The sequence below is a fragment of the Podarcis gaigeae genome, assembly GCF_964106915.1.
Source record: "Podarcis gaigeae genome assembly, chromosome: 2".
In the NCBI taxonomy this organism is placed as follows: domain Eukaryota; kingdom Metazoa; phylum Chordata; class Lepidosauria; order Squamata; family Lacertidae; genus Podarcis; species Podarcis gaigeae.
In genome coordinates, this window is record NC_139679.1 from 111497307 (window position 1) to 111512308 (window position 15002).

Here is a 15002-nt window from a genome sequence, read left to right on the forward strand (position 1 = left end):
CTCCTGGGTCAAAATGATATGGGGAAGAGGTGAAGGTTTGATAGGGTAAGTACCCCTAGAAGATAAAACCCAACCAACCGCACCCCAAGCGGGGAGGGCGGTCTCACGGTGTTTTGTTAACTGTCAACCCCCCCTCTCCCTCCTGGATTGATTGGAGGACTGTTGGTTCCATCTGTGGCTGTGGGAGTATTAATGAGGCATGTGCTATAAAATATGGATCACTGGCCAACAAAGAACCAGCTTCGAATTCGGAAGATCTGTCCATCCTGTCTCACCAGTAGAGAAGGTTGATCATTCTGATAAATTTTTGGAACATTAGGCAAAGGTCCAGATGTAGATTGGGTGCTGGATTTCTCCAGATTGTCAGCAACATAGAGTTCTTTAGATGTTGTTGCCATAGAAATGTCGGAGGAAGAACCTTTATTGAACTACACCACTGGGAAACAGGGGCAAAGCAACTGCTTATATACATTCCTGAAAAGCCTGGGCCACTCCCACTCCAATATGATTGACTGTCTAAGCTTCCAAGCTGCAAATCACAACTCAGAGTTCAAGGGCCAATGGCAGAGGCCCAAATCCTGAAATGTTCTGTGATTGGACATCATGTATCAAATCAGAACACAGGAGCTCAGAATCTTTATTCCAGACTCAAGCTCAGGCAAATACAGACCACTGAACGTACAACATGCCTGATTTCTGCTGGGATCCAAGGTTGTGGCTATGGAAGAAGCAGGTCCTTCTTGGGGTGTTAACAATGGGAACCCCTCCATCGTTGGCTCAGGTTGTATATATCTGTGTAAATAAATGAGATATCCAAAAGACACCAGAGTCTCCACTGTTCCTCATTCGGAAGAAACCGATGTCTGGGTAGACGCCTGGATCCCTTTGGAGATTGGGGCAGCCTGCAACAATATTAAAATGTTTAAACAGAAATTCAGAGTTTTCTGTAACATAAGTACGTGTGTGTGTGTGTGTGTGTGTGTGTGTGTGTGTGTGTGTGTGTTCTGTAGGTGGGGGGGTTGTTGTGTTGGATGTTTGCTTGCTTGCTTTTTGTTTTGTTTTTGAACCTGTTTCATTTTCATATTCTGGGAAAGAACTGTTCCTTCCCAGAACGAATACTTGGCTTGTTGCAAGTATTTCCCAGCATCGGTACCTGCCCTGAGCCAAATTTCTTGGATTCAGATATCTCTACCTTTGGCGGTGTAGATCCCAAGATGAGAAGCAGAGGTGCCAGCTTGCGAGGGCCATGACGTCACACACACAGTCTCCCAGCATTGCATGCATGACGTTAGGGCATCGTGGGGGGGGGGGGGGGAGTTGAACGAAGCAGCTGCAAGGCTTCAATGGCCAGCGGCTCCTCCTGCCGCTATCATTGGCGGGAGGCTGCTTTGACCCTCCTTCCCCTCCATGGTAGAAAGGGAAAAGAAGGAGAGCCAGCCAGCAGTGGCGTAGCGTGGGGGTGCAGGGGGGGCCGGCCGCACTGGGCGCAACATCTGGGGGTTAGGGTTAGGGGGCGCAAATCCACGGGTTAGGGGGTGCAAATTACTTGCCTTGCCCCGGGTGCTGACAACCCACGCTACGCCACTGCCAGCCAGAGAGCAAAAAGAAATTCTTTGCGATTTGTACATAGCGTCAGCAGATGAGGAAGCCACTCAGGCGCCTGGGGTGGCGCGGCCGGAAGCAGGGCAATCCACCCATAGGGGCGGGGCAAGGGCGGAGTGAACTGCCCATAGGGGTGGGGCAAGGGTGGGGTGAGCCGCTATAGGGGCAGGATGAGGGCGCGGCGAGCTGCCCATAGGGGTGGGGCAAGGGCAGGGTGAGCTGCTATAGGGGCGGGGTGAGGGTGGGGTGAGCTGATATTGGGGCCGGGTTAAGGGTGGGGGAAGCTGCTATAGGGGCAGGGTGAAGGTGGGGTGTGCTGCCCATAGGGGCGAGGTGAGCCGCTATAGGGGCATGGTGAGGGGGGGGATGAGTCCAAATCAATGTACCAGGACAAGGTTATCTGGGATCTGGGAAGTGAAAGCTTTTACTGTTCCCAGCTTTGGGTTTGTTACAGCGTTTTTGTTACAGAGGACTGCTTAGCTCGTGCTTTTTTGTCTTAGAGGAAAATGCAGTTTTTAAAATGCGTACGCCGAGGCTTGGTTGGGGGGGGGATTCACAAACAGGTTTTTTCGGGCTTTCTGGGGTAACCCTAACTGTACCCCTTCATTAGGGGCAGGGCGAGGGTGGGTGAGCTGCCCATAGGGGCGAGGTGAGCCACTATAGGGGTGGAGTGATCCGCTATAGGGGCGGGGTGAGCTGATATTGGGGCCGGGTTAAGGGCGGGGCAAGCTGCTATAGGGGCAGGGTGAAGGTGGGGTGTGCTGCCCATAGGGGCGAGGTGAGCCGCTATAGGGGCATGGTGAGGGTGGGGTGAGCCAGAGAAAGAGTGTTTTATTCTGCCATGGGGGGGGAGCAGACGCACCGAAAACATTTTACAAGCAGGTTTTATCCTTTTTAAAAACCCATTTTTTCCTCTTCCCCTTCACAGATTCTTACATAGAAATGTTGCTTTTCGTTCTCTGGCTCTGTTCTCGGAAGTATGTTGCAAATCAATGTACCAGGACAAGGTTATCTGGGATCTGGGAAGCGAAAGCTTTACTGTTCCCAGCTCTGGGTTTGTTACAGCGTTTTTGTTACAGAGGACTGCTTAGCTCGTGCTTTTTTGTCTTAGAGGAAAATGCAGTTTTTAAAATGCGTACGCCGAGGCCTGGCTGGGGGGGGGATTCACAAACAGGTTTTTTTAGGGCTTTCTGCGGTAACCCTAACTGTACCCCTTCATTAGGGGCAGGGCGAGGGTGGGTGAGCTGCCCATAGGGGCTGGGTGAGCCACTATAGGGGTGGAATGATCCGCTATAGGGGCGGGGTGAGCTAATATTGGGGCTGGGTTAAGGGCGGGGCAAGCTGCTATAGGGGCAGGGTGAAGGTGGGGTGTTCTGCCCATAGGGGCGAGGTGAGCCGCTATAGGGGCATGGTGAGGGTGGGGTGAGCTGCTCATAGGGGTGGGGTAAGGGTGGGGTGAGCCGCTATAGGGGCAGGGTGAGAGTGGGCTGAGCTGCCCATAGGGGCGGGGTGAGCCACTATAGTGGTGGGGTGAGCCGCTATAGGGGCAGGGTGAGGGTGGGGTGAGCTGCCCATAGGGGCAGGGAGAGGGCGGGGTGACTCTGCCTGCCTCCTCCCACTCAGCCTCCCCTCCAGCTGTGGGAGAGGCAGCGGGCAGACCGTTTGGGGCAGTGTGGCGCCTGCGGGTGCCCAAGCCATCGTGTCACGACAGGCCCCTTGGTGAGTGCCGCCCGGCATTTTGTCACCCCTCTCAGTGGTGACACCCGGGGTGACCCACACCCACCGCACCCCTCTTCCTCTGCCCCTGTATAGCATTTATTTCTTTTGGAGAAAAGGCAAGTAAGAATAGACATAAGAGATTTTAAAAAATATATATCAGTCTTTGTGCCAAGCCAGAAGGACCAATGAAAGAAGAGGCGAGGAGGACAATTCCACCCTTTTTAGTTCTGGCTTGCCCTGTTGGCTTCAATCAACTAACAGACATTACAGGAATCGGTTTTAGTTGCAGCTGCTGGAAAGCAGTCTGAATAAACAAGTTTGGCGCCAGCTAAAAACATTATTGTGTAGCTAAGTCTGCCAGTTGCTTTATAATTCTATAGAATTATAGAAACCAATGCTCATTTTAATTTTCCACAGGCATTTTCCTGCCATTATAACACTTTTAATTTTCTTTTACTATAATACGTACCTTGCTTCAACCAAGCTTGTCATTTGTTAGTCTCAAATTCAGCAATAGCTAAGTTGCCAACTGGCGCCGGGACTTCAGCAGCTGTTTCTCCTTCTGCACATTGAGGGTGATCACATTCCCCCCTGGGAGGTCCTGCCCTTTGTTTGTGGGGTTGATTTTAAATCATGTTAAAAATTCTTTTACACTTCGTGCCCAAGAATGCCTCCAGCCTCTAACAGGGTTGCACTGTTCTCTGAAGCAGGGGAGAAGACCTTGGGCAATTGAAACAATCTCTAGATTCAAGGTGGGGGTGAGATTAAAGGCTGGGCGGGAGGAGCTGGAGCCAAAAACGGCTGACTAGTTTCGCTGGCGAAAACGAGGAAGCCGGGGAGGGGGAGGAAGAGGCGATGAGTAGTACGGACCAATCGCTTTGAAAACAGTTTCTATTTTGCTTCTTGTGGGCTTGGTAGGCAGCAGATACTTGTTCCTGCACTGCAGAACCTGGCGCTGGATTGATTCTGCCAGAAGGTAAAAAGAATTCTATAATATATTGGGGGAGGGAGAAATATTGGGAGGGGGAGGAAAGGGAGATGGGAGGGAGACTGGGGAAAGGAGAAGAGGAAGGGGGAGAGGGTTTGGGGCTGAAGAAAAAACATTTCTAAAATAATATAAATCATAGAATCATAGAATCATAGAGTTGGAAGAGACCCCAAGGGCCATCGAGTCCAACCCCCTGCCAAGCAGGAAACACCATCAGAGCACTCCTGACATATGGTTGTCAAGCCTCTGCTTAAAGACCTCCAAAGAAGGAGACTCCACCACACACCTTGGCAGCAAATTCCACTGTCGAACAGCTCTTACTGTCAGGAAGTTCTTCCTAATGTTTAGGTGGAATCTTCTTTCTTGCAGTTTGGATCCATTGCTCCGTGTCCACTTCTCTCATAAGCAGGGCTCTTTTTCTAAAAGAGGGTACTCTTTTGGGGTACTCTCATTTTGACTCTAGAAAAGTACCAATTGATAGCTAAAATCGGGAAAAATAAATACAGTTAACAAGACAGGACAGAGAAGACTTAGTCCAAAAGGTGGCTTTTTATTTTTATTTTTTAAGGAAACCCAGAGGGGAAAACACAAATCCTCAGACCAAAATTTGTGGTTCTGCCAAAATAGAAAAAAATCTACAATGTATAGAGGGGCGAGAGATGGGGAGGGGGAGGAAAGGGAGAGGGTGAGATGGGGAGAGGGAGATTGGGGAAAGGAGGAGGGGAGGAGGAAGAGTTGACGGCTGAAGAAAAAACATTTCTACAATAATATAAGGACGGCTTTGTTTGATTGGGGAGACTCCTAGAATCCCTTTGGGGGTCGTGAGGGAGGAGAGGGGGAGAATGATCCCTTGGGCAAGGAGAAATCTTTGTGCTGACAGAACATTCTCCTAGCCCTGCTAGGAATACAACCCAAAGTTCTCACCCCCTCATTCAATATAGTGGGGAATAAAAAAATGGCTATACTGTTATTCAGGCTTCAGAGAAAAGTGGAAGAAATTTGCAGAAATATGAGCCTCTCTGGATTAAGCCTGCCAAATATTAGGCAGATCCGTTCGGAGGTTTTTGTGCCGGACACCTTTATTAAAGTGGGTCAGACCTCACTATTAAGTTGTGGGTGGACATAGCAGACAACACAGAGATTTCTCCAAGTGGTTCTTTATAAGTAAGCTGGAACTGAACTGAACTGAACAGCTCAGCTGGCCTGCTTTTATAGGCAGCCAGCTGTCAACATTGTAACAACAACAGCCCAGGGTTTGCCGCCTAAATTAACTGACGTGGACCTGAGTGAAAACTATATACACAATACCCCCTGGTGGCCAGGGTGAGAACTTCAATACATAGCACTCACCTGGAGCACTGTGTCCATTTCTGGGTACCACCATTTAAGGAGGATGTTGACAAACTGGAACGTGTGAAGAGGAGAGGAGAGCGAGGTTTCCTCATAAGGCTTGGAAACCAAGCTTTATGAGGAGGAGGAGCTGGCTATGTTTAGCCTGGGAAAGAGGAGACTGAGGGGAGATAGGATAGCCATCTTCAAATATCTCAGGGGCTGCTCTCTTTCACTTTTTCTCAATGCCAGGCCAGTGGGTGGTCCTATATTTGCATAGTAGCTTCCCAATTAGATATTGTTGTAAGTTTAGCGGAGGAGATGGGGGGGGGGGGCTAGGCTGCATGCCTGAGACCCTGCTAATTCCTAGATCCAGCAAGGGCTAAAATCATGGTAATGGCCCCTTAAGTATGGGTCAGGAGCGTGACGGAGTCAAGCGAGGAAGGAGATGGAAGAAAGACAGGCTCTGACTCTGAATCTGACAGGCTGCAGGAGGAAGCAGACCCAGCCCCCACCCCTTTCCTACCAAGATCATGGTTTACTGAGACAGTTAGAACAAGCACAGACTGTTTCCAAGAAGGGGGCGTAGAGGCTAGGCAACCAGATAGGCAGAGGATTGACAGCTCTTCTCTGGAAAGCGTAGAATTTCCTGACCCTCAATCCCGAAGAGCTGAAATGGTGAGATTGCAAAGGAAGTGGAAAAGGGGGAAACAGGTTTTCCTGTTGTGACTACAGTGATGACTCAAAGTAACTAACTGTGTCCATTTCTGGACACCACAGTTTAAGGAGGATGTTGACAGACTGGAACGTGTGCAGAGGAGAGCGACATTTCCTCATAAGGATTCATGAGAAGGAGGAGCTGGGTAGGGGGAGACTGGGAGGAAATATAATACAATACCATCTTCAACTATCTCAAGGGCTCCTTCCATTCACTTTTCTCAATGCTTTCATTTCATCAAGTAGATGTAGAAATATTACTGTAATCATTTAGACTAAAAAGAAGCAATAGTTCATATATGAATTTTCCAGCTCTGTAAATTAGTATACGTAAGACTACCTTTAGGACTACCTTAGGGGGGATATACTAGTATGGAAGCAAAACTGCACCTTTTAAAGACTTCAAGAAGAGATTATTTATTTCTCCACTCTGTAATTTTGTCTCCACAGAGGATTATTGGGACATTGATGCTATGACGAAAACTGATATTGTGATGAATTTTTTTCTGGCAAAAGCACAGAACTGATGCTTCAGACTCTGAAGAGGCTTTCGTTTTGTTAGGAATAAAAAGAGTCACGAAGACAAAACAGGGAAGTGGAAAACATATTAAGTACAGCTTGGCTGGACAAAGTGTCCGATTAAAGCACACAATTAAGTGGTATATAAAAAGGGTGTTTTCTCACCACATCACCTAGCCAAACTGTGCTTGAATCTGCAATCCAGTGAACTGCTTTGAACATATCTCAAGAAATTGCAAAACTCAGTGTAACTAGGGCTGAGTAGCATTTATTGTGAGGTCTGTGAATCCTCCTGGAAGAAAGAAAAGATGGGTTTCTATGAAACTGAAAAGACAGAGCGAAGGCTCCCCATGAATCCAGATGCAGCAGAGAATGGGGAATGTTGTGGAATCATAAGTAATGGAAGCACCAAACAAGCAAGAGAAGTCTTCTCTCTGAAACAGGGCCATTGTGTAGATGGTAAGTGAGTTCTGAAGAGAAAGGCATGAGTTTGTCAGAAAAGTTATGGATTTTCTGCTGGGATGAGAGCTGCAGAATGCAGGCCAACTAATCAAATTCATGGAGACGCTAATTTATTCAGGCAATTAAAAACCATTGGAAAAGGATGGGTACATAGACACTTGTGTGAAAATCAAGGAAGGCTTCTCAGACTCTTCTTAGCTCCTCTCTCAGATGGAACTATCCTTCCTCACGCAGGCATGCATAAGGAGAAGGGGGTGAGGCTGCCCTTGAGGAGAGAGATTCCTGGCTGTTCTTCCACTTCCCCTTCCATGTAGACCAAGAATGGAGAGCTTGTCTCTCGCCAGATGTTGCTGGATTCCAACTCCCTCCCATCACTCCCTGCCAGCATGGCCAGTGTAGACCAAAAACATCTGGAATATCACAAGGTCCCCATTCCTGCTGCACACAGACCTAGAGAGTCTCGGATAAGAAAGAGACCAGGAATCTGCAAGTGCAGGCGCATGGTCCACAGCATTTACTAGCGGCACTTTAATGCTTTTGCTGTTGTTGTTGTTGTATGATGCCCATCTGATTGGGTTGAATGGTATACATTACAGTAGACCATACTGACATTTATATTTGAGTGGGTGACTTATAATTTTTTAATAAATAAATAAATAAAATTCTCAGCAAATCGAGAAGCAAACGATACTATCCGAATCCCCTGGCAGAGAACCCCTGCTCAACTGACTTCACAACTTTGCGTTATGCAACACTATTTCGAACATATCTTTCAAAACATATTGGTTCCTCTTTCTTCCAGGAACCCAATCTGACCAACCAAGTGTTGGCATGTTTACATGCCATTAACTGAAAAAAAATTATCTGCCGAAAGCAGACACTCAGAGCTGCATATTGCTAACGAACCACTTTGCTGGCTAGTCCTTACATTTGGACCTGGTTTTCTTTAACTGTCAGTTATGCCATCCTCAGCATATAATTAATATAGCAACCTTAGTACATCTGCTAATCCTGGTCCGTGAACTACGAACTGCTAGTTTGACTTATTTGGGTGAGGCAAGCTTGAAAATTCACTATCCTGTATTGAATGAATAAAGCTTCTTCTAGCATAGGAAAATGTTGTTTGGTTTAACAATTCATTTTAATGCATTTTGTTTTGCACATTAATGGATCTACCTGTGATGTGTTGGAACCAACCCTATGTTATACAGAAATGTGCAAGGGCTTAAACTGTATCCCCTTAATGGTTTGTTTTACAATCAAGTTTAAAATGGTTTCAGGTTATTTGCTTGAGGTTGCTGCACTAGCCTGAGATGCATGAACAAAATATCCCATTCTGTTTCTACATAGGACAGAGATCTCCTGTCACTTCCATTCTACCAGCAACAAAAACTTCCAACTTCTGTTTTGAGGGCAATTCAGATGCTCTAAAAGGGATGGGTAACTGTGACCTTCGAGATGTTATTGGATTACAATTCCCATTACCTGTGACCACTGGCAATGATGACTGGGGCTGATGGGAGTCCAGCAACATCTGGGGGGCTGCTCCAAAGCTCTGTGTACATAGTTATAATATAGCAGTATATGGCACTGCAGCTCCCTTGACTGGCACTGTTTTCTGGAAACAATCTTGGCAGCCAGGGGATTTAACAAGGCTGCCACTATTAGGCAATTTACACTGACAAGCATAACTTCTGGAAGTCCAGCTTAACAGGACAGATGTTACAACAGTTGCATTGCCAGGAGATAGGCTGCTTACCTGTTCTGGATGGGATTACAATCCCTCTAAAACAGCAAGTGCTCAGCTTATACAAACAGTGAAATTTCAAATTTCCCTGCTTGCACATGCGTACATACATTGGCTAACCGTTAATGATTCACACAACGGGTTGTGCTGCCCTCTGTCTTCTGGCATTGTCCATGTGGCATTTGGCATGTATCACATTCCATTCAGTTCTTTCAGTCCCTTCAACTTTTGCTCTTAAAAAGAAACTGGATTCTCTATGTGGGGCTGCCCTCCAGCCCAGCTGTGAAGCTCCAGATTTTGTAGAATGCCTAGACCTCTGATGGAGGCAGATGGTTGACAGTACATGGCAGCTCTGCTAAAATGTTTGCAGCGGATGCACAAACCTGGCCCTCCAGCTGGATTGGGACCACAGTCCCCATCATCCCTGACCACTGGTCCTGTTAGCTAGGGATGATGGAAGTTGTAGTCCCAAAACAGCTGGAGGGCTGAGTTTGCCTATGCCTGGTCTACATATACAAAGACCAGAAGAACTTTGGTCCAGGATACCTTAAGGGCCACCTGAGCCCTTATATCCCAGCTTCATTATTAGGATCATCCACAGGAGCACATCTCAGAAGCCCAAATAACCTCAGGTAGAAGTTCTCTCAGGTAGAAGTTGAGCATTTAATGCCACCAGTTCAAGCTGTGAAAGGCTCTTCCAGCACAGATACATCTGGCATCTTCACTTTTGACTTCTAAGCATCTCTTGAAGACCTTTTCTTATGCCAGCAAGCCTACACAGCTCTTTAAAATGTTGTTGATCTCCTAGTTATTTTCAGGATTTATATATTTATTTTACTATTTCTTCTGGTGATTTTTGTTTTATAGTAAAAATATTATTGTGCAGCACCTTGATATTTTAGGAGATGGTGGCATGTAAATACTTTTTAATAAAATATATAACTGGTGACTCACCAGCCATGCGCAGAGGCCTACCAGTTGGCTGACTTTGTGGTGGGAGGCACCAAGCCTATGAGCTTCATGATGCCACAGGTGAACTCAGTTCATCTCTTACCCTTCCAACATCCCGCTGACCAAAATTGGGTCATTTCTTTTTTGGTCCCCAGCTGACCTGCACCAGAGCACCGGACCTAAAAATGGGACATTCTGGGATGCAATCAGAAGCCAGGATTGGCTTCTGTAATTCCAGGATGTCCCGCATAAATCAGGCCTGTTGAGTGGTATGACATCTTGCTGTGATGCAAGCTTGAATTCACACCTTCAATGTGGGTGGACGACCCAAGCCTTGGTAGACTTGGAGCCTTCCAGATACTGGAATTCTAGAAGGACTTGTCCGGCATCTTGCTGAAAGCAAGGACACATTAACACTTTATTTCCCTCTGCAGGTTTGTGCAAAAAAGGAAAAGAGAAACTTCCTTTTAGACTACAAATTGCGAGCTTGGTGCTTAATGTCATTCTGATCATTTCCATCACCATCATCATCATCAGCAGCAGCATTGCTTTATCAAGTAAGTGAAGAGCCATTTTGCTGTAACGTCTGCCATTTTATGTACAGGCCACCTGCTCTCACAAATCTCCTCTCTCCAGCAGCTAGAAGAGCTTTATTGGCATTCATTTGAGGTAGCCTGGAAGCATTTGCGGATGGGGGCCTACATTCAGTCAAGGTAGACTTTGTATACTGTAATAATAGACCAATATGCACACATAATACACACACAATTTCAAGTGATTTAAATTGTACGATACAATTCTAATCAAAGGCCTTTCTCAGGGAGAGTCAACTAGACCCTGGCTGTGTATTTCATGGCTAGTCAATTGAAGTTGACTATCTATGGCCCACCTAGCAGTTTGAAAGCACCCTTAAGTGCAAGTAGATAAATAGGTACCGCTTTATAGCGGGAAGGTAAATGGTGTTTCCGTGTGCTGCGCTGGTGCTGGCTCGCCAGAGCAGCTTCGTCATGCTGGCCACGTGACCCGGAAATGTCTCTGGACAGCGCTGGCCCCCGGCCTCTTAAGTGAGATGGGCGCACAACCCTAGAGTCAGACACGACTGGCCCGTACGGGCAGGGGTACCTTCACCTTCACCTATGGTTGAGCCACAAGAGAAGCTGCTCTATGTCCTGCAACCTCCTGAGTTTGTGGGCAGAGATGGGCACTGGGCTGTCTGCCCTCCCTCCTACCCTCATTTCCCCACCCTTATCCAGGCCCCCTGGAGATGATGGGGGTTGATCAGAGACCTGCACACAGTTTTTGTGTGTGGTGTATTTGCAATTATGTTGTTAAACTGTATTTTTATGCGATTGTTCTTATGATGCTTGAGATGTGTTCCCATTTTCTTTGTTGCAAGCTGCTTTGAGCAGGATTCCTTTTGTGGAAAGGCAGCACACAGATATAATGTTGATGAGTGGCGTACATTGCCTGACCTTTATTTTGGGTAGGAGTATATATAAACTCTGTCTCACTTTCTGATACCTTTCTAGGGAGAAGTGCAGTATTGCCAACCGCCCTACCTTCTCCTTCCACTCCAAATGAATGCTGTCCGGACGGCTGGATTGGCTACCAATGGAAATGTTACTATTTTTCGGACAGTGACAGAAATTGGACTTATAGCCAGAATTACTGTGCCTCTTTCGATGCCTCTTTGGTCATGATTGACTCCCAAGAAGAGATGGTGAGTGGAAAGATGCAGAGCACAGTCTGCAGCCCAAAATAGAGTTGATTCTCTATTGGATGAGGGTTGAAAATTTATTCACACTTCATTTCTTTATTAAGAGTTTCTTGAGACGATACAAAGGTCCTGCTGACCACTGGATTGGTCTCCAAAAGATGAATGACCAGGGACCTTGGAAATGGATCGATGGCACCATTTTCAATAACGGGTGAGATCTTTTCCCCCTCTGTTGTGTGTCAAGAAACAAATGCCAAAGTCCAGAAACTAGAAATTCAGCAGAACCAGCCATTTAAATGTCCGGGCTATGCAGACATTTAATGTTTTTATATAGAAAATAAGGTGCCAGTATTCACCACGAAGTTCTTACAGTAAGTGCCATGCTTGTAACATTTTTTTTTTTTGGGGGGGGGGGGGAAATGGTGCTGGTTCTGAGTATCCTTGAGTACCCCCTGAAAAAAGCACTGCATGTCCTAACCTAGTGGCATGCAGTCACTGAACTAGGGGGACTACGCTAGTCCCCTAAATGTTCCGAGTAAATAAGTGTACCGAAGTATTAAAGCCTGGCACCTCCTTCCCAAAGCCCAGGAAGCTTTTACCTGGCTTAGAGAGGGAGGTGTGATGCCCATGTTGGACATGGCAATAATGCAACATCACTTGTTCCCCATTCCACCCCAATCGCAAACTGACACCACTTGCCCTAACTGTTCCCTTACGAAAAAAATTCACTGCACGCCACTGTCAAAGGCACATTTGTAGTTTCACAATTGTTACTACTAGCCTGCCTGAATGACCAGAAGCCTTCTCTTTTATTATACACAGAGCTCCACCTTGTGGTGAGCTGCACACATAGAAGTTCATTTTCAGTCATAGTGCAGCAAGAGTTTGATGTTTCCTTTCTAGGCCAGATTCTAAAGAAAATATTTTGGTGGGAAAGCTGCTTAGAAATATGAATATTTGTGTTATATGAATATGAATGCAATTGTCTTCTTTAGGTGAAAATTTGCTTCCAGGCCTTCTTGCACCTATGCTTGGCATTTCTTCTTCTGCTTGGTCTTCTGCTAGTTCCCAGAGATATTTCTATGGATATTTTCTATGAATTGCGATTAATGGGTTGAGGTTGAATTCCAACAACACAGAAGTTCAGATTCTGGGGGACAGGGGGGCAGGCATGTTTGGGGTATTCTCTGGTCCTGAATGGAGCAACTGTGCCCCTAAAGGACCAGCTGTGCAGCCTTGGAGTCATCTTAGACTCACGGCTGTCCATGGAGCAGCATGTCAATTCTGCCAGCTCCATCTGGTACAATGACTGAGACCCTACCTGCCTGCGGACTGTCTTGCCGGAGTGCTGCAAGGTCTGGTTATCTCCCACTTGGACTGCTGCAATGCGCTCTATGTAGGGCTACTTTTGAAGGTGACTCGGAAATTACAATTAATCCAGAATGTGGCAGCTAGACTGGTGACTGGGAGTTGCTGCCAGGACCACATAACACTGGTCCTGCATTGGCTCCCAGTACATTTCCAAGCACAATTCAAAGTGTTGGTGCTGACCTTTAAAGCCCTAAATGGCCTCAGCCCAGTATACCGGAAGGAGCATCTCCACCCCCCATCGTTCAGCCCGGACACTGAGGTCCAGTGCCAAGTGCCTTCTGGCAGTTCCCTCACTGTGAGAAGCCAAGTTACAGGGAACCAGGCAGAGGGCCTTCTCAGTGGTGCTGCTCACCCTGTGGAACGCCCTCCCATCAGATGTCAAGGAAATAAAGAATGTAAATAATAAAAGTGCTGTTGTTATTATTATTTCAACATATGTTCTGTTTGAAATTTTAGGTTTGAAATTCGGGGAGGAGGAGAATCTGCGTACATAAACCGTCAAGGTGTTGCCAGCTCCAGCAGGCTAAGTAAAGAACGCTGGATCTGCAGCAAACCAGTTCACAGATGGGAAAGGGCACTAGCTGTGCACTGAACATACTTCTGACTCCTATAGATCACACTCAATGAGGTACACATGATCTGCTGGCCCCCTGCAGCTTCCACAACAGAAGAAAGAGATTGCGCTATCCACCCAAGCTATTGAATGTGTGAACACTGCTGGAGGAAAAAACAACAACTGGAATTTATTGGGGTGTTCTAGATTTAGTGTTTGGTGCAGATTTCCTGGACAATTTATCCTTTCCTTCAGAAGAGAGAGCGTAGGAGGATTGTGCTGCTTTTATAATATTCTGCTAATTGATGAAAGAGGGCTGAGAAACTATGAGTAGTTTAACACCCAACCTTCTGCCCTGGGAACTCTGGGTATTGCAGCTCAGTGGGGAAGATAGGGTCCCATCTCAGGTTTTCCGGTCACCATAGTAACCCCCAGAGGCTTCTTGGCCTACTTCCTGCCCTGCCTGAGGGAAGCCTTGAAGAGGAGCCCCGGGTGGGAGAGGGAGAGACTGGCAGAGCCACACAGCTTCTGCCTGGTCTAGCTTCCTGGACATTGGGAAGGCTGATCCGTCTTCAGAAACCCGTGAGATAAATACCGTAGATTCCGGCGTATATGACTTTTTTGTTGTTGTTGTTAAAATAATTCAAAATTAATACACATATGTTACAAATATACAAGCACACAAACATACATTTCATACACTCCTTAAAAGTGTTCAAACATACCTACACTCAGTCCCACAAATAATTCCTTTTCCCATTACCACCCACCACCCCTCACCCCATCCTTTGTGTTAGACTTCCAATCTACTCAATTGCAATTTCTTTCCACTTCTATTACTTTCTTTCACACACCTTTAACCTAATTTTATACTTCTTTTTCTATTACACATTGTTATCCATCTTATTTAGTATTTCAGTATTTGAAACGGAACTTGTTTAGTCTAATAGGAGTTCTGATTTTTCGATATGATTTTGCAAGTATCTTTCAAACACCTTCCAGTCCCTATCTATCTTCTCTTTTAAGATCCTTCCAATTTCTCCCATTGTTTTGGATATATTGTAGTACTCAAATAATTTGGCAAGCCACTCTATTTTTGTCGGTACAGTATTACTTTTCCAATTTTTCGCAATCAATAGCCTTGCAGCTACCGTTGCATATAAATATAAGGTCTTGTCTTCTTCCTTTAGGCTTCCTGGTACTATTCCCAATAAAAAACCTTCTGGTGTTTTCCTAAATGAATATCTGAACATTTTTTTCATTTCGTTATATATTATTTCCCAAAATTGTTTGATGTTTAAACAATTCCACCATATATGGATCATAG

The 15002-nt window shown here is 46.2% G+C and overlaps 1 protein-coding gene across 4 annotated transcripts in view; it reads left to right on the forward strand.

The window, feature by feature from the left end:
• Positions 1 to 14718, forward strand: part of LOC310837985 (C-type lectin domain family 2 member E-like) — a 47014-nt gene extending 32296 nt beyond the window's left edge. The window contains exons 1-7 of one of the 4 annotated variants that reach the window (XM_083725283.1): positions 3254 to 3940; positions 4150 to 4297; positions 6806 to 7333; positions 10469 to 10591; positions 11564 to 11754; positions 11856 to 11962; positions 13579 to 14718. In XM_083725283.1, the coding sequence (XP_083581409.1) occupies positions 7183 to 7333; positions 10469 to 10591; positions 11564 to 11754; positions 11856 to 11962; positions 13579 to 13714 (708 nt within the window). In that variant the 5' untranslated portion in view covers positions 3254 to 3940; positions 4150 to 4297; positions 6806 to 7182 and the 3' untranslated portion in view covers positions 13715 to 14718. Of the gene's footprint in view, positions 1 to 3253; positions 3941 to 4084; positions 4298 to 6805; positions 7334 to 10468; positions 10592 to 11563; positions 11755 to 11855; positions 11963 to 12746; positions 13301 to 13578 lie in introns of those variants that run through there. The other 3 variants (XM_083725282.1, XM_083725285.1, XM_083725284.1) reach the window with 3 other exon arrangements.
• The last annotated feature ends 284 nt before the right edge of the window (positions 14719 to 15002 follow it).